Raw genomic sequence first — 24,813 nt, 5'->3', positions numbered from 1 at the left:
AAGTTTGTTTTATACCCATTGCTCTTCATATATATTCGAATGATAATTACTGATCACAAATTTTCCGGATGCTTTTTCCTCCTATTTTCGTATCGAACCAACATGCTAGCAGTTGAACGGAATTAAGTACTTTTTTTTTTAGGAATGTACAACTTTTATAAATTTTAAACAACAAAATTCTACACTTTTTTTACCTAGATTTTTTTTCTCTGTTTCGAAGTCGCAACCGGTGACCCCCTATCAAACATGATCAAAATCAAATATAGCCAAAAAAAAATGGCGTATTCACGATGTTGAGGTATTGACAATATACAATCACATGTATCAATATACAGCAAGTTAGTAATTTGGTGTTGAATGACAGTAAATCAGAATTTATAAATTGAATTTTACCTGTTAAAGGGGCACGAGCTGTCAAATTCATGTTCATCGGTTTTAATCAAATTCACATAACGTGTAGCCCAGTGTTGAATTGTTTATTAAAATTTCATGCACAATCTTGGCTGAAATGCATAAAACCATTATTTCATGAAACTGCATGAAACTGACATATCACATAATACCAGAACTAAAAAATAAACCACCGAAAGTCCACATAAGAGGGTATGGATTTGAATTAACAGAATAGAAAATAAGGGTCAAAGAAAAAAAGGAATAAAGAATAATAGTGAAAGAAACAGAATAATGAAAAAAAGTGTTAGCTATTAAAAATATAGTTTAAAAAAAAAAAGACAGACAAAGAAGACCCCCCCCCCCCCCCCCCCCGAGACGATCCCAACTGTTAATTGACGCTTCCGAGTTATTTTGAGACAAAGACATGTATTAGTAGTAAGCCCGTACCACAAAGCCAAACTCCCCGGCAGTTCCAGTTCCGATCCGCATACGGGCCCGAATACTACTCTACACTAATGGAGTAAGGGAAAACAGTTCCGGAACGGAAACGATCACTGTCCGGAGTTTGCCACAAAGCCTCTTGCGTCAATTTGAGGATTACCCAGGCTTCAAAATAAACATAATTAACAAGTTTCCTTCCCCTGCATTCTCGGGCGCACATGTAAATAGCACGTTGGTCTCAAATGAGATATTGATACATTACAACACTTGGCAAGTTGCCGTCAGTATTTTAAAATATTGATTAAGAAGGTATAAAAAATTAATTGTATTTAATATACAGTCAGCAAAAATATCCTGTGATGAGATTGTCAAACTTTTGGGTATTGATATTGACTATCAACTTAATTTTAATCACCACATTAAAAATATTTGTCGTAAAGCATCCCAACAACTGAATGTTTTGAAGCGCATTGGCTGCTACCTTACTAAATTGAATAAACTGACAATTTTCCACACATTTATTTTATCTAATTTTAATTTTTGTCCTTTGGCATGGCATTTTTGCAACAAAAATAACACCACCAAATTGGAAAAAATTCAGGAAAGGGCTTTACGATTTATATATGAAGACTATGTTAGTTCATATGATGAACTACTTTTAAGAGCAAAGGTTCCATCACTGAAAATAAGACGTATGCGTAACATGGCTATTGAGCAGTCAGGGGACTTACTGAAATAAGTGATTTTTAAATCACTTATTTGAGTAGCAAATTTGAGGTTTTGTCACAAATTGGGATTATGTAGTTTATTCAAAATTTTAAACACATAGATTTAAATCATATCTTTTAATTAGTAAAATAAAAAAAAAAAATGAAACTTTTTGGTTCTTTTAAGTAGCAAGGTTTATGCCTTTGATGCTATCATTTAGCTGAAAATTCTATTTTAGTTGAAAAAATGCTATAATAATGGCTTTACATAATGAACTGATACTTTCTTAAAAGATTTTTCCCAGCAGTGGAAGTATTTTTCCTGTGAAGTTCAAGGTTTCATCTTTCAGATTATGTAATAAAATTCTACTGTTCGTGATAAAAAATTCACTGTTCGGGGGTTTTGAAATTAGTGGAGGTTATTAAAAGAATGATACTTAAAGAAGTGATTTTTGTGAAGGAAATTGAGGTCTGATACTTATACAAGTGATTTTTATGTCATTATCCTAGATTCAGTACAAGGTCATCACCTGAAATGACCTGGTCATCCTAGACAACACAGATGTTGGTTCTGATAAGTTTAGAAAGATAATTGGTCCCTGGATCATTAGTATTCTATATTTAAAGCTTCAATAAAATTAAATCACTTCTTCTAGTGATTAATTTGTACTACTTAAATAGGTGATTATTAAAGAAAGACAACTCTAACTTCCAACCTTTATGGGAATAATGTTACTTGAATCAGTGATTCAGAAAATCACTTATTTAAGTAAGTCCCCTGACTGTTGAGTGTTTTAAAATTTTATATAAATTGTCACCACCATGCTTACATGATTTAGTTGTATTGAAAGACTGTAAATATAATTTTAGATATTCTAATATTGTAGATATACCTAGGGTCCGAACAACAACCTATGGTAAGAACTCTTTTAAATACACAGCTGCTGTTTTATGGAATGATCTACCTGATGATTTTAGAAAAATTGCTAATTTTCATGATTTTAGTCAGTTCAAAAATATTTTAAAGTCATGGAATGGAAATGACTGTAAGTGCACAGTTTGTGCAGACTTTTAGTTAATATATTATGCAAATCTATTTACCATCTAGATCATATCCCATTTTTTCAATTTTTATGCTATGCATTTTTACCAGCTTTTATGCCTAGTTTACACTTATATGCTTTTAGCCTTAACACCTAGCTTATGCTTATATTCTGCTTTTAGTGCTTCATTTTTGTGCTGTGATATTTATTGCATGTGTACTATATTATGTATTGTGTTGTTATAAATGTTGTACTGTTATATAATGTCTCATATGTCGGTTAAAAGCTCATTAGAGCTTATGTTTGTCTATGTTTTATATACCATGCCGACTCTAAATAAAGCTTATTTATTATAATGCACGCACACTATTATCCACCACAGGCCTAAATCGTTAGTCCGCAAACAACGAGGGGGATGAAAAACCCAGCACTTGGAACACAGTCACCGGCATGTTCTGAATTTAAAAGCTTGGACCAAATTTGTAACTATCGATATGGTGGGGTCAAACACTCTATGTTGTGAATTTGAAAGCTTGGACCAAATTTGTAACTATCGATAAGGTGGGGTCAAACACTCTAGTTTTACTTCTGACAAAACTTTTTAATAAGATACTTAACTCAAAAAATTCCCAAAATTTGGAACATTTCTCTATCATGTCTATTGACATCAATTGGCGGATCCAGGGGGGGGATTCCGGGGGTTCCGGGGGTTGGAACCCCACTGTTTTTTGGACGATCAAAATTCAATGCATTTGAATGGGAGCATATAGCTCGACCCCCCTTTTTACTCTCATCCCCCTTTTACTCTGGGTTGGGGACCCCCCCCCCCCCCCTTTCTCAAAATGGCTGGATCCGACCCTGCATAACAAGCTGTTCTTGGTAAAGTCTTAAACTCCATTTTACAAAAACAACTTAGTGATTTTCTTGAAACACATAATTTATTATCTTCAAATCAAGGTGGTTTTAGAAAAATTTACAGAACTGTAGATCATGTCTTTATTTTTAAAACAATTAAGAATTGAAAACTTCTTTTTGTAACTTCATTGGGGTGTAAAAGCGTTGCTTGAAGTACATTTTGTATGAATCGTGGATCAGAAGTATTTAAGTATGGATATCAGAATTCAAACCAAATTTTGAAGCATTAGACAAAAGTAAATTAGAAAAAACACAAACATGACAAAAACCATATTTAAAAACATACTTGGGGTTCATGGAAAGTCTTCCAATCTAGCAGTGCAGTGTGAATTTGGCCCATTACCCATTTATAGCATTACATGTTATCAACTTATGTTATCAACTTATGTTATCAACTAACATGTTTAACCCCGCCACATTATTTATGTATGTGCCTGTCCCAAGTCAGGAGCCTGTAATTCAGTGGTTGTCGTTTGTTTATGTGTTACATATTTGTTTTTCGTTCATTTTTTGACATAAATAAGGCCGTTAATTTTCTCGTTTGAATTGTTTTACATTGTCTTATCGGGGCCTATTATAGCTGACTATGTGGTATGGGCTTTGCTCATTGTTGAAGGCCGTACGGTGACCTATAGTTGTTAATGTCTGTCATGTCTGTGTCGTTTTGGTCTTTTGTGGATAGTTGTCTCATTGGCAATCATACCACATCTTCTTTTTTATATTATGTATAAATACTATGTGCGTCTCAGTGATATAGGTGAACGGTCTGGTGGTCCACATGAAATTCTCAAGGCTGCTTTTGAAGTGGACAAAACTCTCACAAATAGAGAAAATTCATTGTCTAATAAACTATCTGAATTAATGAAATATATTGGGATACCCTTAAACAAGCATTGTAATAGTAATTTCAAACAGAAACTAGAAGATTTCTACAAAAATAAAATTATCATGTATATTTGAACTATCTAAAGATAAAAGATGGAAACTGTGGGAAACTTTTATTTTTTAGTAAAATTTATACTAAATTTAAACAACAAGAATATTTGAACTTTAATGTCCCTAAATAACTGAGAAAAAAACTCACTAAATTAAGAATAAGTGCACACTCATTAGCAATAGAAACTGGTAGGTATGCAAGACCAAGAATACCCTCTAGTGAGAGATTTTGTAAATTTTGCACAGGAATAAAATTAAAAATGAGATACATTTCTTGATTGAATGTCCTCAATATAACAAAATTAGATCTAAATATAAAATTAATGATATTAATTCAAATAATTTGGATGAAAATTTTACCACAATGTTAAATCCTATGTCTGAAAAAGAATTTAAATATATATGTATGTACCGGTATATTGAAGAAGCTCTTGATTTGCAAGACCACCATACCGTTTCATCAGATAATAATCTTTTACAGTAGTTCCTGCATATACACATATAGGTGATTGTGTGTTTTAAAGTTTTAGTAAATTTATGAAAATTTAGAATAATACTGATGTTTAAGTTTATTTAAATTCTCCCTCGCCCTGCTCGTCCGAATTTAAAGTATTTATCTCTTTATTCAATAGGCTATAAACAAGACAAACACAGATATAGGATTAGTTGCTTGCAGTAACATCTTATTTTCTCTTGCGATACAATATTTTATTTTACTTTATTGTACATATTTCTTCTATTGAATCAACATATAAATACATGACATTTAACATTGTTCCTCTTTCGCATCGTTTCTTTTTCCTCGACTAATACCCCCAAAGCCTGTACGTACAATAAACATAGCAGCAACTGCATATATACCAATGTGACCAACTTCAATTTAAATGCCAAACTTTATATAGTACCATTAAACCCCACCTGTAAAAACCGCCAAAACTTTCCTCGTGCCTTATGCACCTAACATCAAATTTATAAATAGTACATACTGTTACAAAACAAGTATCCGAACTAGTTATATATGTATAAATACTAGTTCCCATCTATAAATAATTACTACAAATAGCAAATGGGAAAAACACCATTTCAAACGAAATAAAATACATGGTATCAATATCAGTTTATAATGTAATGGTATACATATAATTGGCTTATGACTTGTTGAGGGGCGTAAAGGGGGGGGGGGGTATCTGCACGGAAGAACGCGAAATGAAATTGCCATTTCACGATGAACGAACAATTAAAAATGCCTTGCACGTTGATCTTTTTACCAATTTCTCGAAACACAGTGAATAACGAACCTTTTTCACGGCTGCACGTGAAATAGAAATGGCAAAACACTTTGCACGAAAATAACCCTTTAACACCCTCACTTGTTGTTACATGCATCTTTATTTCATTTGTATGTTGTTTTAATATTAAATATTAAAAATATAAATATCTGTATTTGGATCACGCCTCTTTTGTGTTCTTTCCAATAGAATATTGAATTGAATTGAATCGATTTCTACCCATAGGAAACTTTTGCCCTTCTTTTATCAAAAATGAAATATGTTGATATTCATGATATTAATGGTATAAAGGTTAAATCTATTATCTAACGATCCAGATCCCCACTCCTTAACCATATATATTCTTGTAGGGGACAATGAAATAAATGAAATAAAATGAAATAAAAGGGAAGTCCTAAAGGGGTCACCCCACCCCCTCTTGTTTGAAAACTTGTAAACAGTCAAGATCCCCACCCCTAAACCATATATATTTATACCCCACACAACGAAGTTGCGGAGGGTATAATGTTTTTGACGTGTCCGTCCGTCCGTCAGTCCTGTTTCTTGTCATCACAACTCCTCTCAAACCACACAACAGAATTTCACGAAACCTTTTCAGATAATAAGGACATACCATGTAGTTGTGCATATCGACAGTAAATTGCGATTCAATTTTTTTTCTAGGAGTTACGCCCCTTTGAACTTATTTACTTTAATGTATTACTGCAACAGTTTGTCATCGCAACTCCTCTCAAACCACACAACAGAATTTCACGAAACCTTTTCAGATAATAAGGACATACTATTTAGTTGTGCATATCGACGGGAAATTGCGATTCAATTTTTTTTCTAGGAGTTTCGCCCCTTTGAACTTATTTACTTTAATGTACTACTGTAACAGTTTGTTATCGCAACTCCTCTCAAACCACACAACAGAATTTCATGAAACCTTTTCAGATAATAAGGACATACTATGTAGTTGTGCATATCGACGGTAAATTGCGATTCAATTTTTTTTCTAGCAGTTACACCCCTTTGAACTTATTTACTTTAATGTATAACTGCAACAGTTTGTCATCGCAACTCCTCTCAAACCACACAACAGAATTTCACGAAACCTTTTCAGATAATAAGGACATACTATGTAGTTGTGCATATCGACGGGAAATTGCGATTCAATTTTTTTTCTAGGAGTTACGCGCCTTTTAACTTATTTACTTTAATGTATTACTGCAACAGTTTGTCATCGCAACTCCTCTCAAACCACACAACAGAATTTCATGAAACTTTGTAGATAATAAGGACATACTATGTAGATGTGCATATCAACAGGAAATTACGGTTCAATTTTTTTTCTAGGAGTTATGCCCCTTTGAACTTATTTGCTTCAATGTACTTCTGCAACAGTTTGTCATCTCAACTCCTCTGAAAACACACAACAGAATTTCATGAAATTTTGTAGATAATAAGGACATACTATGTATATTGACAGGAAATTATTATTCAATATTTTTTCTTATACAATTTTTTTTTCTTATACTTATTTAATTTCTCCAATGACAATGTGGGGACGTGGGGTATGTGAGCGTGTTCACTAAGGTTCTTTAATCTTGTATGAGACAATAATACAAATCAAATGAATATATGGGTCTTCAATGCAGTGAGAAAATTTTGGCACTGGTCTTTAGCTCATAAATATGTACATGTATCAGAACTGAGAAAGAGATACAGCTCTCAGTTGCATTAATAAAAACCTCACAATATGTTTTGAATATCCGATTATACAGTATTGCAAGATTCTCTCAAAACATACACATGGAGCTGAGAAACTGTGAAATTAATCATGCTAATTTAACATTAAAGTCCTCGGAATCAATCTTAATATGCATACTCTTGTACAAAGGAATATAAGTATGCAAATAAACTCAATAGATATATGGTCTTCAAAAATAAGAGTATCGATGCTATAAATTTATGACAAGATCTTAATCAAGTACATTTGTAATAATTTTGGTTTGTTTAAATATTTAGGAGGTTAGTATCACCTCCTTTTTTTGTGATGATGTTTTCGTTTTAAGTTGGGGAAAAAATTGTTTGTACCAACAAAAATAAAAACACAAAGTTAATTATGTTTTATCATTTGTTTATGTTTAGGTTGTCAGCAAGATGAAAAGAACAAATATGCAGTTCAAAAGTCAAAATGTGGATAAGCTGAGGTTCAAGGTCCTACCTTTTGCAGATGTTCATATTTTGCATGAATAAATTTAAAGTTTATATCATGGAAGGCAGAGAAAGAAAAAAAAACTTTTCATTTTTCCTGCTTCTGAAGGATAAATGTAAAACATCTTGTTTTCGGTAAGTTTTATGCTCTGTTTTAATAGTGTTTGTGCATTCATCTGTCCAGTCCTTCCTCTAAATTGTATCCTCTTTAAGTTTTTGGTGAAAGTTCACCATGAATTTCAGTAAGAAACTTGTGGATTTACATGTATATACTCAAAATTTAGTACTTATATTAATGGGATTTTAGCATGACATCCTGTCAAATGCTTGTTAATCATGTTTATGTTCCAGAACATATGAGTATTTGGACTGTATATGTACAGTCTGCCAAATTTAAAGAAGTTGGTCAAGTTATTAGAAACAAATGTACATTACAGATCAATATAACTGAAATCTTTAATAGATTAATACAAAAAGTTTAATTGCAGTTGAAATAAAAACACATGTTTTGTCCAGCTGGCACTAGAAAGTACAAGTATACTCAAATGGTCTGACTGTATGCATATGGTAAGACTGTAATAGTATACTTATATGTTCTGGACCTTTAACATGCAGTCAAAATACTGATATGGTCTGGAACATTTATACATGTCTTAAAATTAATATCAAACACATTGGTGTTTGTGAACTTGGTAATAAGTTATTCGATAAACTTTAATGTTTTGAGATTATCAAAATAAAACATATCCCATTTTTACTTTTTATAAAGAAGAAGATTATTGATGTATGTATAACTGTATATAAAAATGAGACAGCAAGCCAACAACACAAAAAATTGGGATAAAACTATACATTTTTCTGTATCAATGTTATAATTTCCAATATGTCCAAAGAATGAAATAAAACACAAGTTGAACTCAGTCAAAACTTCAAAAGCATAAAGAAATATTGTTTCTGTTGTCTGCGTTTTGTATAAAATAATGCAAATTCTTGTGAATAACGGAATGTTATTATATAAATTGCCTAAAGTTTTACCATTGATCTTTATATATATATATATCATATATATATTATATATAACTTGGGAAAATACCCAAATGTTATAAAGAAGAATAAATTAATTGATTGTTATATAGTATTAGAATAGGAAGATGTGGTATATTGCTTATTTGACAACTCTCCATCAGAGACCAAAGGATGTAGAAGGTTAGCAACTGATGACACTGGACAACCTTTAACAATCAGTAAAATCCATACCGCATAGCTATTTTTATCGAAAATCATATTATGCTACATGTATGCAAACAATTTTGTATAATACATAACTTCAGATTTTATTGTTTCTTTTTCAGAAGGATTGAAATTCATCACTTAGAATAAATGGAGAAAGCATAGAAACAAGATCAGAATAAATTCAAAGACAAAAGATGGATCAGTTTATTATTTTCATCACTCGGTCAAAGATATTGAAACCACAATAATGTCAATGTTCTGTGCTGAATGACCAAATAGTGGACTATACGATCACACAATGCTGAATGATAAGAAACTATTAATGTTTTGTGTGGAGGGATATTGAAAAAAAAATAGATTTACTTAAATAGCTACTAGTATGTTAAACCTAATAATAGGGTTTTCATTGATTTCAAATGGTAAATAATTGTGTTTCAAGAAAGTATTCTATAATTCCTAAATAAACATATATTAATACTTACATTATCTGCTTTGTTGTTTAAAAGTTTAGTTTTGAACAGTTATAGAACAATATGTTGAATTAACATTTCCAAAGAAAAAAAGATATTCCATTAAAAAGATTCATCTTATAACAATTTACTACCAAATAGAATACATTGTAACATACACATTACTGCATATTTATGTCTATATATTTATAATTTGAATCCCATAGGATTTTATTTTGTCCCATGGGATATTAAAAATCCCATGGGATAATTATAGTCCCATGGGATTTTTTTTGTCCCATGGGACAACAAATATCCCATGGGACTACAATTATCCCATGGGACCAAAAAAAATCCCATGGGATTTAACCAAAATCCCATGGGATAATGGTCAATCCCATGGGATTTTGCCCTGTCCCATGGGATATTGAAAATCCCATGTTTTTATAAATCAAACAGCAAAATAAATATAATAGTCACAGTAGAAAACCAATGAAATTATTGAATCCCATGTAATTCCGCACGTTTTGGTTATATACATGACTCTATAGCTCTTATTTGAGGCGGCGGCGGATTTGCAAATGAGTGTTTTGCAAATTTAAAGTGTCCAGTGTTATGTACTTGAACATTGTCAACTGTCGTATATGTGTAAGACTCAGATCGACGTCCTGTCTCTAATCGACGTCCGTTCCTCAAATCGACGTCCAAATCTGACGTCACAATAAAATAACATTCCAAATCGACGGCCAATTTTATGCCTGTCTAATCGACGTCCATTTTTTTTTTGCATTTTCTAATCGACGTCCGATTGTAAGCTTCTCTAATCAACGTCCGTTTTTGACACAGAATACAAAACTGAAGCGAACCGATAGTAGCTGAAACATTTAAACCTTTAAACATATTATGTGAGACAAATAAAATATATTTAGGGACTTATCATTATTTACCTGGGAGGGGGGCTGGTCATTTTGAAATCAAAAGTATAAAATTTTCTTGATCCCCCCCATAAAATTTATCTGTTTTGATTTGATCCCCCCTGTAAAAAAAATAAAAAAATGTGACCCCCCCTCTATTAAACATGCCAAAATGTTAACATGCAATACACCTATCATGTTATTTCACAGAAATATTGCAAACATGAAATATTTTCAGTGAATTGAGTCCAAAACCATATTTGCAGGAACATTGCCTTGACATAGGACTCTTTCATGAATACTAAATGGGTAGAGCAAGCCAGTGCTTTGGGGAGCTTTTTTTTTCTAATTTCCTTTATTGGGCTATTAAAGAAACTTGTTGAGACAGTAACTGTACATTATTTACTAAGAAGGATCTATTAAAAAAGAGGGACGAAGCTCCTACATGTCGTTTGGTTTTCTTAGTCTTTGGGTTGCATTACTAATTGCCTAATTATTATGAATAGGAATGACACACGCTCCTTGATGTGGATCAATTGGATTAACTTTATATCAAGAAAAACTTTAATATGCATGATACCTATTTCGGATTGAAAAATAAATTATGTACATGTATAAGTGTAAACAATTGATATAAAAAAGAAGATGTGGTATGACTGCCAATGAGACAACTCTCTACAACTATAGGTCACCATACGGCCTTCAACAATGCGCAAAGCCCATACCGCATAGTCAGCTATAAAAGGCCCCGAAATGACAGTGTAAAACAATTCAAACATATAAACTAAAAGCCTTATCTGTGACCAATAATTTATTATTTATTGATATTGGACATTGATTTAAGACGACAACAATCAATCGGCTGTAGTTTTGCCAAGTAGTGCCGTCACATTGGACGTAGATTAGAGTATCAAAATATTGGACGTCGATTAGAGTATGAAAATATTGGACGTCGATTTGAGAATGTGACGTCAGATTTGGACGTCGATTTGTGAAACGGACGTCGATTTGAGGAACGGACGTCGATTAGAGGCCGGACGTCGATCTGAGTCTAACATATGTATACAAAAATGGCTTATTATAACACATTTTAGCATCGTTTGCTTACGTTTCCTTGTTGTCATGATTTTCGGTTTCACAAGCGTGTATTTTCCCGTAAAATGCCTATATTCTGACGACAACGTTCTATGACGTTGGGTACCTCATTCGCCAAAAAATATGACGTGGAAGTACGATCGGAACAGCCCAAAAAAATTAAGAAATAATTCTTTCATGCCATGCTCTATGCTCATTTTAACATGGGTAGGCATTATATTTGCTAATATCTTTATACCGAGCGTTAGCGAGGTATTTAAAAATATTTATAAATATAATGCCTACCCATGTTAAAATGAGCATAGAGCATGGCATGATAGAATAGGAATCATTCACGACTTTTCACGAGAGGCGGCGTTGCAGTTCCATAGGTGGTTAGTTGGACGCTTGATTTCACGGAAACGCTTAATTGACGCGTAGATAACCAAATGGACGTCAACGATCAGTACTTGTACTGGCCTCTTAAAAAGTTAAAGAATGAGCTGGCAAGTCGTGGTGCAGTTGGAACAGGAAGAAAGGCAGACCTTATTGAAAGGTTTTTAAATAGAATGTTTCTATTTAATGAAGCTTATCATGGCTAATACCCTGCTAAAGTCAGCGAGAAAGTTTGTCAATTTTCATGTTTTTAATGCATATCGCTACATGTATATATATTTCATATAAAACTACGATTTTGTAAAGATGTATTTTAAAGTCATTTCTCTTTTTGAATGTTATTCAACTTAATTTTGTGTAGCCCAAATATATAGAAAATCATAAATTTAAGTAGCCCACACCAAATTGTAGGGGCCATTGGCCTGGCCCCTGCTAATTTCATACCCTGTGATTCATACTTTTGTCCATTGAAAAAATTGTAAACAAATATTTAGTCCCCTCATTCATAAAAAATACAGGGATTATGTATGCTCCCCACTGTATATATTAAGTACAGAATTAGCCCCTGCTACATTTAATAAATGTATACATGTGTTTCTTCTCAAATATTTTCTTTATTTATACTTACTGTTTTTATTAGGGCCCGGCGGGTCGCCCTATAGTGATCAGTCTGTCCGTCCGTCCGTCCGTCTGTCCGTCCGTCTGTCCGTCCGTCCGTCCGTAACACTTTCGTGTCCGCTCCATATCTAGAGAACCGTTATGATTTCATACTTAATACTTAACATGATTATTAACCAACACCAGAGGGTGTGTCATGTTGTATGTACAACTTCCTAGGTCAAAGGTCAAGGTCAAAAACTTTGGTTTCAGTTGACAACCCCGTGTCCTGTGGTGAAGATCGTGTCCGCTCCATATCTAGATAACCATTATGATTTCAAAGTTTATACTTGACATCCATTTTAACAACCACCAGAGGGTGTGTCATGATGTATGTACAACTTCCTAGGTCAAAGGTCAAGGTCAAAAACTTTGGTTTCGAGTTGACAATCCTGTGTCCTGTGGTGAAGATTGTGTCCGCTCCATATCTAGATAATCGTTATGATTTCAAAGTATATACTTGTCATCCATTTTAACCACCACCAGAGGGCGTGTCATGATGTATGTACAACTTCCTAGGTCAAAGGTCAACGTCAAAAAAACTTTGGTTTCAGTTGACAACCCTGTGTCCTGTGGTGAAGATTGTGTCCGCTCTATATCTTGAGAACCGTTATGATTTCAAATATTATACTTGACATCCATTTTAACCAACACCAGAGGGTGTGTCATGATGTATGTACCACTTCCTAGGTCAAAGGTCTGTCTGTCTGTTGGTCTGTCCATCGCTAACAAATTTGATCCACATTATATTTTGAGAGGACAGCTGTTATTATTTCATACTTTATACCTGACAAACATTTTCAACTTAACATATATATTAACCAACACAAGAGAATGTGTCATAATGTATGCATCCTAGGTCTAAGATCAGTCTGTCGGTCTGTCCATCCGTTCGTTGTTCTTAACAAATTGTGTCCGCTCTACCTCTCGAGAACCATTAATATTTCATACTTTATACTTGGTGGGTCATAATATATTGAAGGCATAATTCTAAAAATATGTGACAAATATCAATTGGGCAGCACCTTTAAACATATTGTTCAAACATCAATCCATATATCCAGAAGTCACCTTAGAGTAGTAAACAATGAGTTCACATCATGCAGTCATATCACTATTATACTATGAAAGTAAGATGAGAATATTTATCAGTTTTAACTTAAAATCTTAGATCAAAATCACACATAAGACTATGTAATAACTTCAAATAATGCTTCATATCAGATTATCCATACAACTTATTTATCCCACGTTATTGACAGCAGGGCCCACAGAGATGGCTCCCATCTCAATGATATCTAGTTTATTTGAATAATTCACATCAATATAAACTTTAAACATTCATAAAAAAAATAAGATGTCATATGATTGCAAAATGAGACAACTATCCAATGTCTTGTATTTTAATTCAATAATTTATGTAATTTTAGAATGTACTAAAATATTATTTTGTAATTATTCACTTGAGAACACCTTTATTCATTTTTTTTTTACTCAAATAATTGAAACAACACATTTTTGCTTTTCTTTTGTAGATTAAGAGCATATGATAGAAATCAAAATTTTAAAAATCCTGTTATCCATGCTCCAGAACCATTGGAAGTAGAATGGCCTGTTTCAGGATTTAAACAGTTGAAGAAGGAGCACAAGGTTATCATGCCGAAATTATCACGAGAGCAAATAGAGGCTTATTTCGTGTATAGGATGGCAGGTAGGTACATGTTGTTAACCCTGTTTATTTATGATCTTCACGAATGATTTATAACTGTGTTTTTTTTTTTGTACCTATACAATCTTTTTGCATCCAAATTATTACAACTGTATAAATATACCTTCACATTTAAGTATTAAAAAGAGAAGCATGAGAATGAAGACACAAAGGGGGAACTCTGAAGTTATATAGAAACAGAAGCAACAAAATTTTAAGTAAAAAAAATATATACCATAGCCAAAAAGAAATTATAAAAAAAAGAAATGGACAAATATCACTAACAAAACTTCACATAGAAAACTAGGGACTAGAAAATCATACTTATAATTGATTAAATTATGTAGTTTTTATCTTTTAGAGGACAATGTGTATAGTGGTGACCTGCAATCTATGACAAAGGGGCAACTGATGTTTGAGAGCCATAGAGTTTTAGCTTGTTCTATTTTAAAAAATGATAATGGAATATTTCTTAGTGGTGTGGTTGGAGCAGCTATGAAGAAAAAGGTATCATTACACTTTCTGCTCCTTATCTTTATCTTAGTGGAGAAATATTTAGTTATCATGCATCTTCACTAATTATTAATTTTGAAAGATACATTTGTTTCTACGTCCGAGTTGTTTATTATTTTTTAAATGTCAGCTTCACTCCAAAAGATCAACAATAAAATTTTGTTTCTTCTGTTTCTGTCATTCAAATTTAAAATTTGTTTTGTTTTTAGGTAACTTACAACTACAGGTTGAAACTTGAAAAGAGCTCTGGTGATCCACTGAACTCACACTGTGAATGTCCCGCTGGAAGGGGACCACATTGATCCTGCAAGCATGTGGCAGCAGTACTAATAATGATAAGTGATTTCATTACAACTGGCAATGTAAACACAGGAAGGTCTTGTACTGACACTTTGATGATGTTTACCAAGCCAAAATCATCATATAGTGGTATGTATTTTTTGTGATTTCCATTGTGCAAAACTGTAGTAGTAGCCTAAAGTCACCTGACGAGTACCCTTGGCAGGGACGAAACAGTTTAAGCAAAAATCTCATTAATCACCAGAAATTTGCTAAAACTTACCCTTTTTATAAATTTCAATTACCTACTTTATAACTTTTTCACATTCTTAACTTGAAGACAGTTATTAAATTGTGAAGTGTATGTTAGATTGACATATTTCCCCTGTTCTAGCATATTTAATTACCAATTAAGATCTGCAGTATAAAATAGAAGATGTGGTATGACCCGTACGAAAATTTCAACAGGAGTTCAACTGGACTTCAGCTGGACTTGAGACGTATTCCAGTCAGACTTTGAAAAGTCCAGTCTGACATGAGCCGTACACGTACTTTTTCTTATACTTTGGTTATTTGCCAGCAGGTATTTTCTTAAAAGTCCAACCGCACTTTTTGTAATTCTGACAAGAAAATAAACACGACTGGACTTTTGAGGGAAATTATTTTTCTGTAGAATTATCAGCAGGATTTTTGTCTTAGAAAATTTTACAGTCTTTTATGAGCAGGAATTAAAAGTTTGTCACTAGGATTCTGTTCTATGAAAGGAACAATTTCTTTCAAAATGGAAAAGAGTTATAAATGAAAATTTGCAAGTTATAATAATGATATCATATTTTTTTTACAATATACTTTAAGATCAAACTATAAGATGTGATCTTTTCCCTTAATATTTTCAATTCCATTATAAAATATCTAAAATAAACTGTAAATGGAAAGGTGATATAATTTTGATTGAATTATATTCCAGTTAATATGTTTTCAACAATTATTTAACATTTTTACTTTTTCATGAAATAAAACCCCTAGCAAAATTACATCTATTAATTGGTTAAATTTATACATTTTCTAGTATATTTATATTTAATAAGATGAATGCATAAAATAAATAATTATCATCATTCTTTAATATCAGTTAGAAACTTGAGCGATAACAGTGATTTAATAACAGTAGTCTTGTAGAGAGTGCCATCTGTTTTCAATTAACCTCAGTCTGGACAGGTCACAGGAAGTAGCATCTACACAGAGGTTGATCATGAGGCCATTTGAAGGATAACACATTTCTAAATACATATATCTGCAATCACTATCACTTTTATTAAACATTTCATAATTAAACAAATTAATAATTGATTTTCTTTTTTTTTTAATATATCACATATTCAAAATTAAGACATATGCAAGAAGTCATAAGAAGAAAAATTTTCACAGCTCCTCAATCAACCTCATGTATTGCAATACAACAAAATTTGAATTTGTACGGAAGCGTATATTACCCTCGTTTTAATACTTATAATCCAAGATGGCGATATAACTTTTAGCGGGAAACTGCTTTATTTTTCATTACTGCGATTTATTTTTTTTCGACAAAATGCCTAACAAGGCATTTAGGCGCTTTGTTTTTTATCGCCTTACAAATAAATCGTCTTAAATAACGCGACATATTTTCAAAACGAGAAAAAAAATTACGATTTAATTTATAAGTCAATAAAAATATCATGCAATAATAATAAATTGCCTTTTTTTTCTTATTACTGCGATTTATTTTTTTCGACAAAATGCCTAACAAGGCATTTAGCCGATTTGTTTTTTATCGCCATAAAAATAAATCGTTTTAAATAACGCGACAAATTATCAAAACGAGAAAACATTTTAAGATTAATTCATAAGTCAATAAAAATTACGGAAGCGTATAGGGGCCTTATATTAGTTAGTTAACAATGCTTAAGAAAACTTAATTAATACAATACCATGCACTATAATGCATTAAATTGTTTTAATTTAAATAATTTACTCACTTATAAGAGATTTAACTCCTTTATTTATGGCAATATTAAATCTTACTAATTTAAAGGATATTAAGTTAAATATCTTTATTTTTTAGAATTTATAAAGTTGCATTAAATAAAACACTTTAATGTTAAGGAAACTCAATTAAAGAGTTTTCATCAATTATACTGTTTTAAATTGTTTTAATTAAGTTCATTTACTAACTTATGATAGATAAATCCAACTTAGTTAAGTCATTTTATTTTTTATATTTATCTAAAATGTATAAATTTAAAAGCTTTATTTTTAATATGGCATAACTAAGGCAAGTTAACTGTTATGGTGTATATATACAGCGAAACATTACCACGCATCCATTCTTGGAAGTATTACCAAATATTAAGGATGTGCCCTGAATGCAGTTGTGAACAAACAATCTCAGTTATAATTAAAAACCAATTGTTCAGAGAACAATTGAAGGTCTTTCAACCAGTTAGAACTATTTAAAAATGAAAATATTAAAATTTGATTTTAAATGTCAGTTGCAGAATCAAATGACAGGTTATTGTACGATGATTCAAAAAATATATGATTTCTATAAAAAAATATATAAAAAAGGGAGATAATTTTACTTCCGGTTTAAAAAGTTTACTTACGGTATTGTTTGATAGTTTACTTGACACTGATTCCAAAAATATATGGTTATATATGTTACAGTGAATTTGTATAATGAGTGATTATGTAGAATCCCTGAAATTTTCAGGGATTATGTAGAATCACTGGCCAGTTTAGGGATTATATATAATCACTAAAATTTTCAGGGATTATGTATAATCACTAGAAAAAAAGTCAGGGATTATACATAATAACTGAAATGAAAAAAATAGTTTTAATTTATAAAGAAAATGAATAAAAGTTAAATAATTCATGCTATAAATGATCATAATAAAACAGCATTACACTGTATAAACATAAACTGCAAAATGTTAAGCACAAAATATCAAAATGATAACCCTATTTTTTTTAAATGATGGGCACAATATATTAAAATGTTAAACACATATATTAAAATAAATGCCTCACATCTGTTATTACCACAATATCCACATTTTAGAAACCATTTTCATTCACATATCGAATCAGATTTTATGACCCGCTTAAGAGAAATAAAGTGTTCAGTAAAAACATCTGTAGGTAACCCCCCCCCCCCCCAAAAAAAGGAATTAGCAACACCGAACTGGTTCGAGCAAGCTAAATTTGTCGTTCATTTGAACAAAAAAAAAAAACAAAAAAAACCTAGATGTTCCATAATCGTCACCACCATTTGTTTTCCATGTACCACAAATAACATGCTCTGTGGATTTACAAATAGAACATGAATATCCATTGGTACTGGCTTTAAATAAACAAACAATACATTTGTTTGTACATGTAAAGTTATCGCTTTAAAGTGAATCTTGATAATATTAATTTTGAAAGTGTTCAACTTTATCTCTAAACCTTCAGTTGGTTGTATCTTTAAGATCATCCTCTGTGTTTAAAAGCAAAATTATTTCATCTACAAGGAATATAAAAGTATGACTTACTTGTGTCTAATCAATTTTGCTTTAATTCAGTAAATAAAATATGTTTAAACTAAACTATGAAAGTAAAACATGATGATTAATCTATAACGTATTTTTCTTTTTTATCAAACAAAGGATCCTTAAATTATTCATAATCCCTGAAAAAATTATTAGGGAATTTGTAGAATAATTATTAAAATGTTCAGTGATTATGTAAAATCACTGGTCATTTTCAGGGATTATATATAATTACTAATGATTTTAGTGATTCTACACATTCCCTGAAAAATCAGCGATTCTACATAATCCCTGATTATACAAATTCACTGTAACATATATACTTTAACATTGATTTAGTACAAAAAATAGCTACTTCCGGTTTACAAAAGGTCACTTCCGGTCGTCTTTTTTTAAGGTCACATTGCTTACAACTTAATGCAAAAAGTCCCCTGGCTTTATCATGTGTACATATTAGGTAAAAGCAAAGGTCAAATTCTAGAACGTTAAATTAGCATATGACCTTGAGTTCAATTTCAAGGTCATAAACCAAGGACCTCAAATCAAAAGACTCTAGTCCTCTACTTTATATTTTTAATGAGTAATATTACCATACGTATGATATTAGATATAAAAAATGGGAAAAACTCGCGTCAAATGTCTATGTACCCTTTCGACTAAAATTTATGTGTTACGACATGTCTTAACTAACAATTTTTGAAAATAATTTGTCGATATCTTATATGATTTCTCAAAAATAAGAGATAACAAGCCAAAAATTTTAATCATGACCTTGACCTTTGACCTCAGGGGTGTGGAAATGCTATGCCCGACTCGACCGACTCGTACATTTGAACAACCGGACAAGTAATTATTTTTGTCTTGGTTGCCCGTGGACAAGTAAAAAAATATACAAAATCCAACAAAAACATAAAATTAATTTCAAAACGTATAAAGATGTTTAATTTATGTAAAAGAAACCAATGTTCAGCATGTGAAAACATCAATGTTCAAAACAATAAATATTACAGGACCAATATTACTTGATACCGAAAATAGGTCTATAACCAAAATAAATAAAAATAAGTATGCGAACCCGAGTCGCGTAACATTGCATTGGCTTTGTCCATTGACCCGGGATCGTCGATTAGGTTTTATCCATCATTTCCGAAAGTGTCATTTCCTTAAATTTTGTATCGAGATTCAGATTGATAAATTCTTAATAAAAAGCTGGGCAGGCAAGACAAAAAGAATCATGAGTCATGTAGAAAACCTTAAATGCAAATGGAGGACACCGAGTATTTAAAAAAAAATTAAACGGAAGCGAGAATTTCAGACATCGTGGATATCAGAATGCCCCTGGCTATCTATGGAAATTCGGAAAATAAAGTTTTTGTCTTATTTATAGATGAAAGGTCAACATTATTTGTTGTCAAAGTGGTGAATAGAAGGGACGCTTTAAAGTCCATCAAGACAATAATAAATAATCAAGAAAAGAACAAGTGTATTAGTTGAGAAAAACACCACAAAATCAATAGTTTATCTATTATTTAGTTTACATTTCTTCAATCACTGTCCTCAAATTAAGTATATATATGTACCTACTGGCTACAATTTTTATTCAAAAACTGCTGCAAAATTGTCCCTCACATGTCATTTCATTGGTTGGTTTGCTGTTAGGTTTCTGTCCCATTGGTGTTCACCCATTTCCTACTTTCCTATTTTTTTTTTACGTCAACAATGTATTAGTTTGTGATTAGGTCTAGTTTATGGTGAACCACAAGTGGTAGGTCAATCATATTTGGTATGCAGTTGTATCAGCATTGGCACATCTCATTTCCATGGAGATTATTTGGCCTTGTCCCCTCAGTCATGGTCTATTGGCTTCGAAACTTTGCTTATTTAACATGTATTAGTTTGTGATGAGGTCAGTTTATGGGGAACCACAAGTGGTAGGTCAATGATACTTGGTATGCAGTTGTCTAAGCATTGGCAAATCTCATTTTCATGGAGATAATTTGGCTCCGCCCCCTTAAGCGTGGTCTATTGACTTTGAAAATTTTTGTAAGTTATGTATTAGTTTGTTATTAGGTCAGTTCAAGGGGAACCATTAGTGGTTGGCCAATGTTAATTGAAATTCGGTTGTATAAGCATTGGCACATCTCATTTCCATGGATAATATTTGGCCTGGACTCTCAGTCATAGTCTTATGACTTTGAAACTCATCTTAGTTTACATGTATTAGTTTTTGATTACATCAGTTTAAGAAGGACTGTTAATTTAATGTTTAGTCAATGATACTTGGTATGCAAATTGCCAGTATTGTTTCCATGGAGATTATATAGGACCACCCCCTCTTCATGCTTCATTAACTTTGAAACTTTTACATAGTTTACAAGTTAATTTTTGTATTTAGATTTGGGAACGACTTATAACATAAGTCAATTGCATTTACATGGACATTGTTTAGCCATGTAACTCAGTCATGGTTCATTGACTTTGAATGTTTGCAGAACTTGTGTAAGATGTTAAGGTAAAATTGCTATTTTGATTTCAACATTTGCATAATCAAAATTACAAAAAGGCGAGACATATCTCTGTGATAACAGTTTATCTTTAATATATAGTAATAAAGTATACAAGAGCGTAAATGCTGAAATGTCTCGTCTACTTAACTTATGATAGTATATTTGTTGAACGTCTGTAATATTAAGGATTTCACTAGAAGTGTCAAATAATCTTTAAGATTGTGAATGGTTCATAAAAAGAGATCAATGTCAGATGAACCATGCCATACATATCTCTTCAAACATCCTGTACCAAATATAGGTGTTCCAATCCTTACAGTACCTTAGAAACTGATAAATATAAAAGTAATGTCTGACCAAATAATTCGGAACATAAGGTCGAAAGTATATGAACCCTGACCAACAGCCAGGCATAGACATCTTACTATCATTCAATATATCAAATACAATTGACGTCATAATATGATACATGCAGACAGACATGTACACCATACACCAAATACCGTGGCGCTATAGCATACAGGTACAATGTATATTAGCAAAAGTCCAAAAACATAAAACGAACATTTCCAAATAATGTGTGATAATGAACTCAATGTTATTTGAAACCTTGCAGAAGCCGAAAATGTACATCATAACAACAGACTGTTATCCTCAAGCTCAACGAATCTGCGATACGGACTTGACCTCAACACTAAATCTTCATCGATGAAATGAGACAAAGTCGAGGTCAGGTAAAAATATTAATACTATGAAATGCTTAAATTTATTGAGGATCTTTGTCAATCTAGATTTTTTCAATAACAATAACAAATGTTAATTATCATACATTTGAAGAATAATTTGAGCGTCTTCGTGAATCAGATCTTTCACGATCTTCAAAAAGCGGTATGTGATCTTTCATGATCCGAAAAATCAATATTGTGTAAATATTTCTTTTTTTACCAAGTTTCAGATTATGTTTATACAAAATGAATATAATGTTGCACTATTTTGACAGAACGGAACTTGAAACCAATGTCCAAGGGATAGGGAACCTTTTTGACGATGTAAAAGGGGCATTAGCTACGAGATATATAAACAATCTAAAGTTTGATATTTTTTGTTCAATCAATAATGAAAGTGATTTAGTGAAATAACAATTCGCTTTTTGCAGCCAAAAATGTTCAATTTTGTCAAATTACGCTAAGAAACATTGATCATTAGTTATTCACTTGAAAGTGAATGAGTCGACCTCTTTAAATCCGTATTAATGTGAACTTCAATTTAACCCCTAGCCAGAGATTGACAACGCATGCATTGTACGTGTACTGGTTATTTAAAGAAGAAAAAAATGTCAACAATGAAAGTGAAACTACGGTAAATCATTTGATTACTAATTTGATGCACATAAAATCATTCTAGTACGGTTAAAAACAATGAGGAACATCTATTTTTAATCTATAAAATAAAATCAAACAGACCTATAAAAATCCAATTGCACGTGTTGGTTTAATCTTTTCATATCTTTATTTATGTTTACGTCGCTTATCTGGTCATCTGAGGTCAAATCGATAGTTAATTAGATGGCGTCCGGACTAAAATACACACGAAACGAACCTATATATTATCTTCCCCATGCTCTGTAAACTGTTTATTTTAGACTTTTGATAGTTTGGATAAATGTTTTACATTGTTATAAATCAAAATGAGAATTTGAGTAAAATCGGTGACCATGAATTAGACAACTAGTGCCCCTTTAAAGCTCGATGCGACAGAAACAAAATCGTCACCGAGAAAAAAATCAAATTAACTCGAACAAGCAAAAGTCTGTATAAATAAATGTTTTAAAAATTTATCAGAATTGAGTGACCAGCAGCAAGAATGCAACTGCCAAACAGAGCTTGAAAACATGAAGGAAAGAGTGCTCGACCTTCAGTGCCGCTCTATGAAAAACAATTTTGTTTTACCGGACTTTATAATGTCAGAGATGAAAACACCGAAGAACTTCTCCGGTGCTTTCTTTACAATGAACTAGGCATTTACTATAAAATAGATTTCGGGAACGTTCACAGGTTTGGACGATATCAAGGAGGCAGAAGATCCATAGTAGCACGTTTCCTATATCATTGTGACCTACAGTACGTTTAAGATAATGCATACAGGCTACGGAACACACGATACGGCATTAAGCAACAATTCCCCAAAGAAATAGAGGACAGGAGACGAAAGCTATATCCTATTATGTTGGGTTTATTTGAAAGGGTGAAAAAATGCCGAACAATATAAATTGCTATCTTAGACTTGCATTACTGGTGGTAATTTTTACAACCTTTGAAAACCAATTTTTAGAGGCATTTTTCAGTACAACCTATAAAATTGGCAAATAATCTATTATTTTACAGAATTAATATAAATAGGTGTTTATTCTCTTAAAAACCGTCTAATTGGTTACATAAAACAAGCTTAACATTTAACTTAACCTTTTCTTAATAACCCAAAATTTCTTTTGAAAATGGTAACAGGATAGACAAAATATTGTACCACCGATCAAAAAATGTTTCAAGATATTCTTGTATGACATCATTAAGATTGCATCTTTTAATATGTTGTTCTTAAAGTACTGTTTGTTTTGATTTGCTTATGTAGAGGGTTGTTTGAATAAGTAACTTTTAATAAATTTTTCATTTTCATTATAATCAAAATTCGACATTTTTTTTAAAATGACCCATATAAGTAACATTATACTTTTGACATACACAAAAGTAACAGCAACAATAAAATAACTGAATTGAACACACACATACCTATATATATATATACAGGTAAAACTAACTAAGAGTCCCCTGTCCTCAGTTCTAAAGACTGTTTTATTTCACTTGGTTTATATTAAAAGGATTTAGTAAGACTACTAGTTTTTCAGTATCAGACAGATTGGAAACATAGGACTATATATTACCATGTCATTAAAAAGTTTTGAACGTAAAACATTATTAATTTGACAGTAGAGGAGAAAGTGATTTTCATCTTCTAAGGTTTTACAAGTTGGACATGTTCTATTGTCTCGAGGTATTTTTAGATATCTGCCCTTCTCAATGGGCAAATTATGGTCTCTAATTCTAATTTTTGTAAATAAACGTCTAGATTAAAAATTTGGATATCCTAGATAAAATTCTTGGTCTTGTTTGACTTTAATATTTTTGTAAAGAAAAAGTTTGTTATTTTCGTTCAAACTTGTTATTTTATTTTACAGTAATTCTGAATGAAAGTTGCTTGTAATATTCTTAATCCAAGTCTTAAGTTATCATTATTCATTTATTTTGTTGAATCTGTGATAACAGTGCTCATTGTTGAAGGCCATACGGTGACCTATAGATGTTAATGTCTGTGTCATTTTGGTCTCTTGTGGACAGTTGTCTCATTGTAAATCATACCACATCTTCTTTTTTATATTAACAAGTATAAATTCCTTGTGAATCAAGGTGTTTACTTATTGTATAGCTTTCTTTTAGTAATGGGTTTATGTTTTCAGTATTTAATCTAGCCCAATAAAGAATTGCTTGTGTTTTTATATATTTTTCTATTGGTTGTCTCTTACGTTCAGCTTTAACA

General features: G+C 31.7%; 1 protein-coding gene and 1 long non-coding RNA gene across 2 annotated transcripts in view; both read left to right on the top strand.

The window, feature by feature from the left end:
* The first annotated feature begins 1,019 nt into the window (after positions 1 to 1,019).
* Positions 1,020 to 9,711, top strand: LOC143073568 (uncharacterized). The gene is made up of 3 exons (XR_012977537.1): positions 1,020 to 1,143; positions 7,858 to 8,058; positions 9,276 to 9,711. It is a non-coding gene; the product is annotated as an uncharacterized LOC143073568 (long non-coding RNA).
* Positions 9,712 to 14,179: 4,468 nt separating this feature from the next.
* Positions 14,180 to 24,813, top strand: part of LOC143071015 (uncharacterized) — an 87,912-nt gene continuing 77,278 nt past the window's right edge. The window contains exons 1-3 of the mRNA XM_076245107.1: positions 14,180 to 14,357; positions 14,716 to 14,861; positions 15,077 to 15,296. Coding sequence (XP_076101222.1) covers positions 15,200 to 15,296 — 97 coding nt within the window. The 5' untranslated portion in view covers positions 14,180 to 14,357; positions 14,716 to 14,861; positions 15,077 to 15,199. The remainder of the gene's footprint in view (positions 14,358 to 14,715; positions 14,862 to 15,076; positions 15,297 to 24,813) is intronic.

Source organism: Mytilus galloprovincialis, chromosome 1 (genome assembly GCF_965363235.1).
Source record: "Mytilus galloprovincialis chromosome 1, xbMytGall1.hap1.1, whole genome shotgun sequence".
NCBI classification, from domain to species: Eukaryota; Metazoa; Mollusca; class Bivalvia; order Mytilida; family Mytilidae; genus Mytilus; species Mytilus galloprovincialis.
The sequence above is the reverse complement of the archived record's forward strand: the minus strand, read 5'-3'. Positions and strand labels throughout refer to the sequence as shown.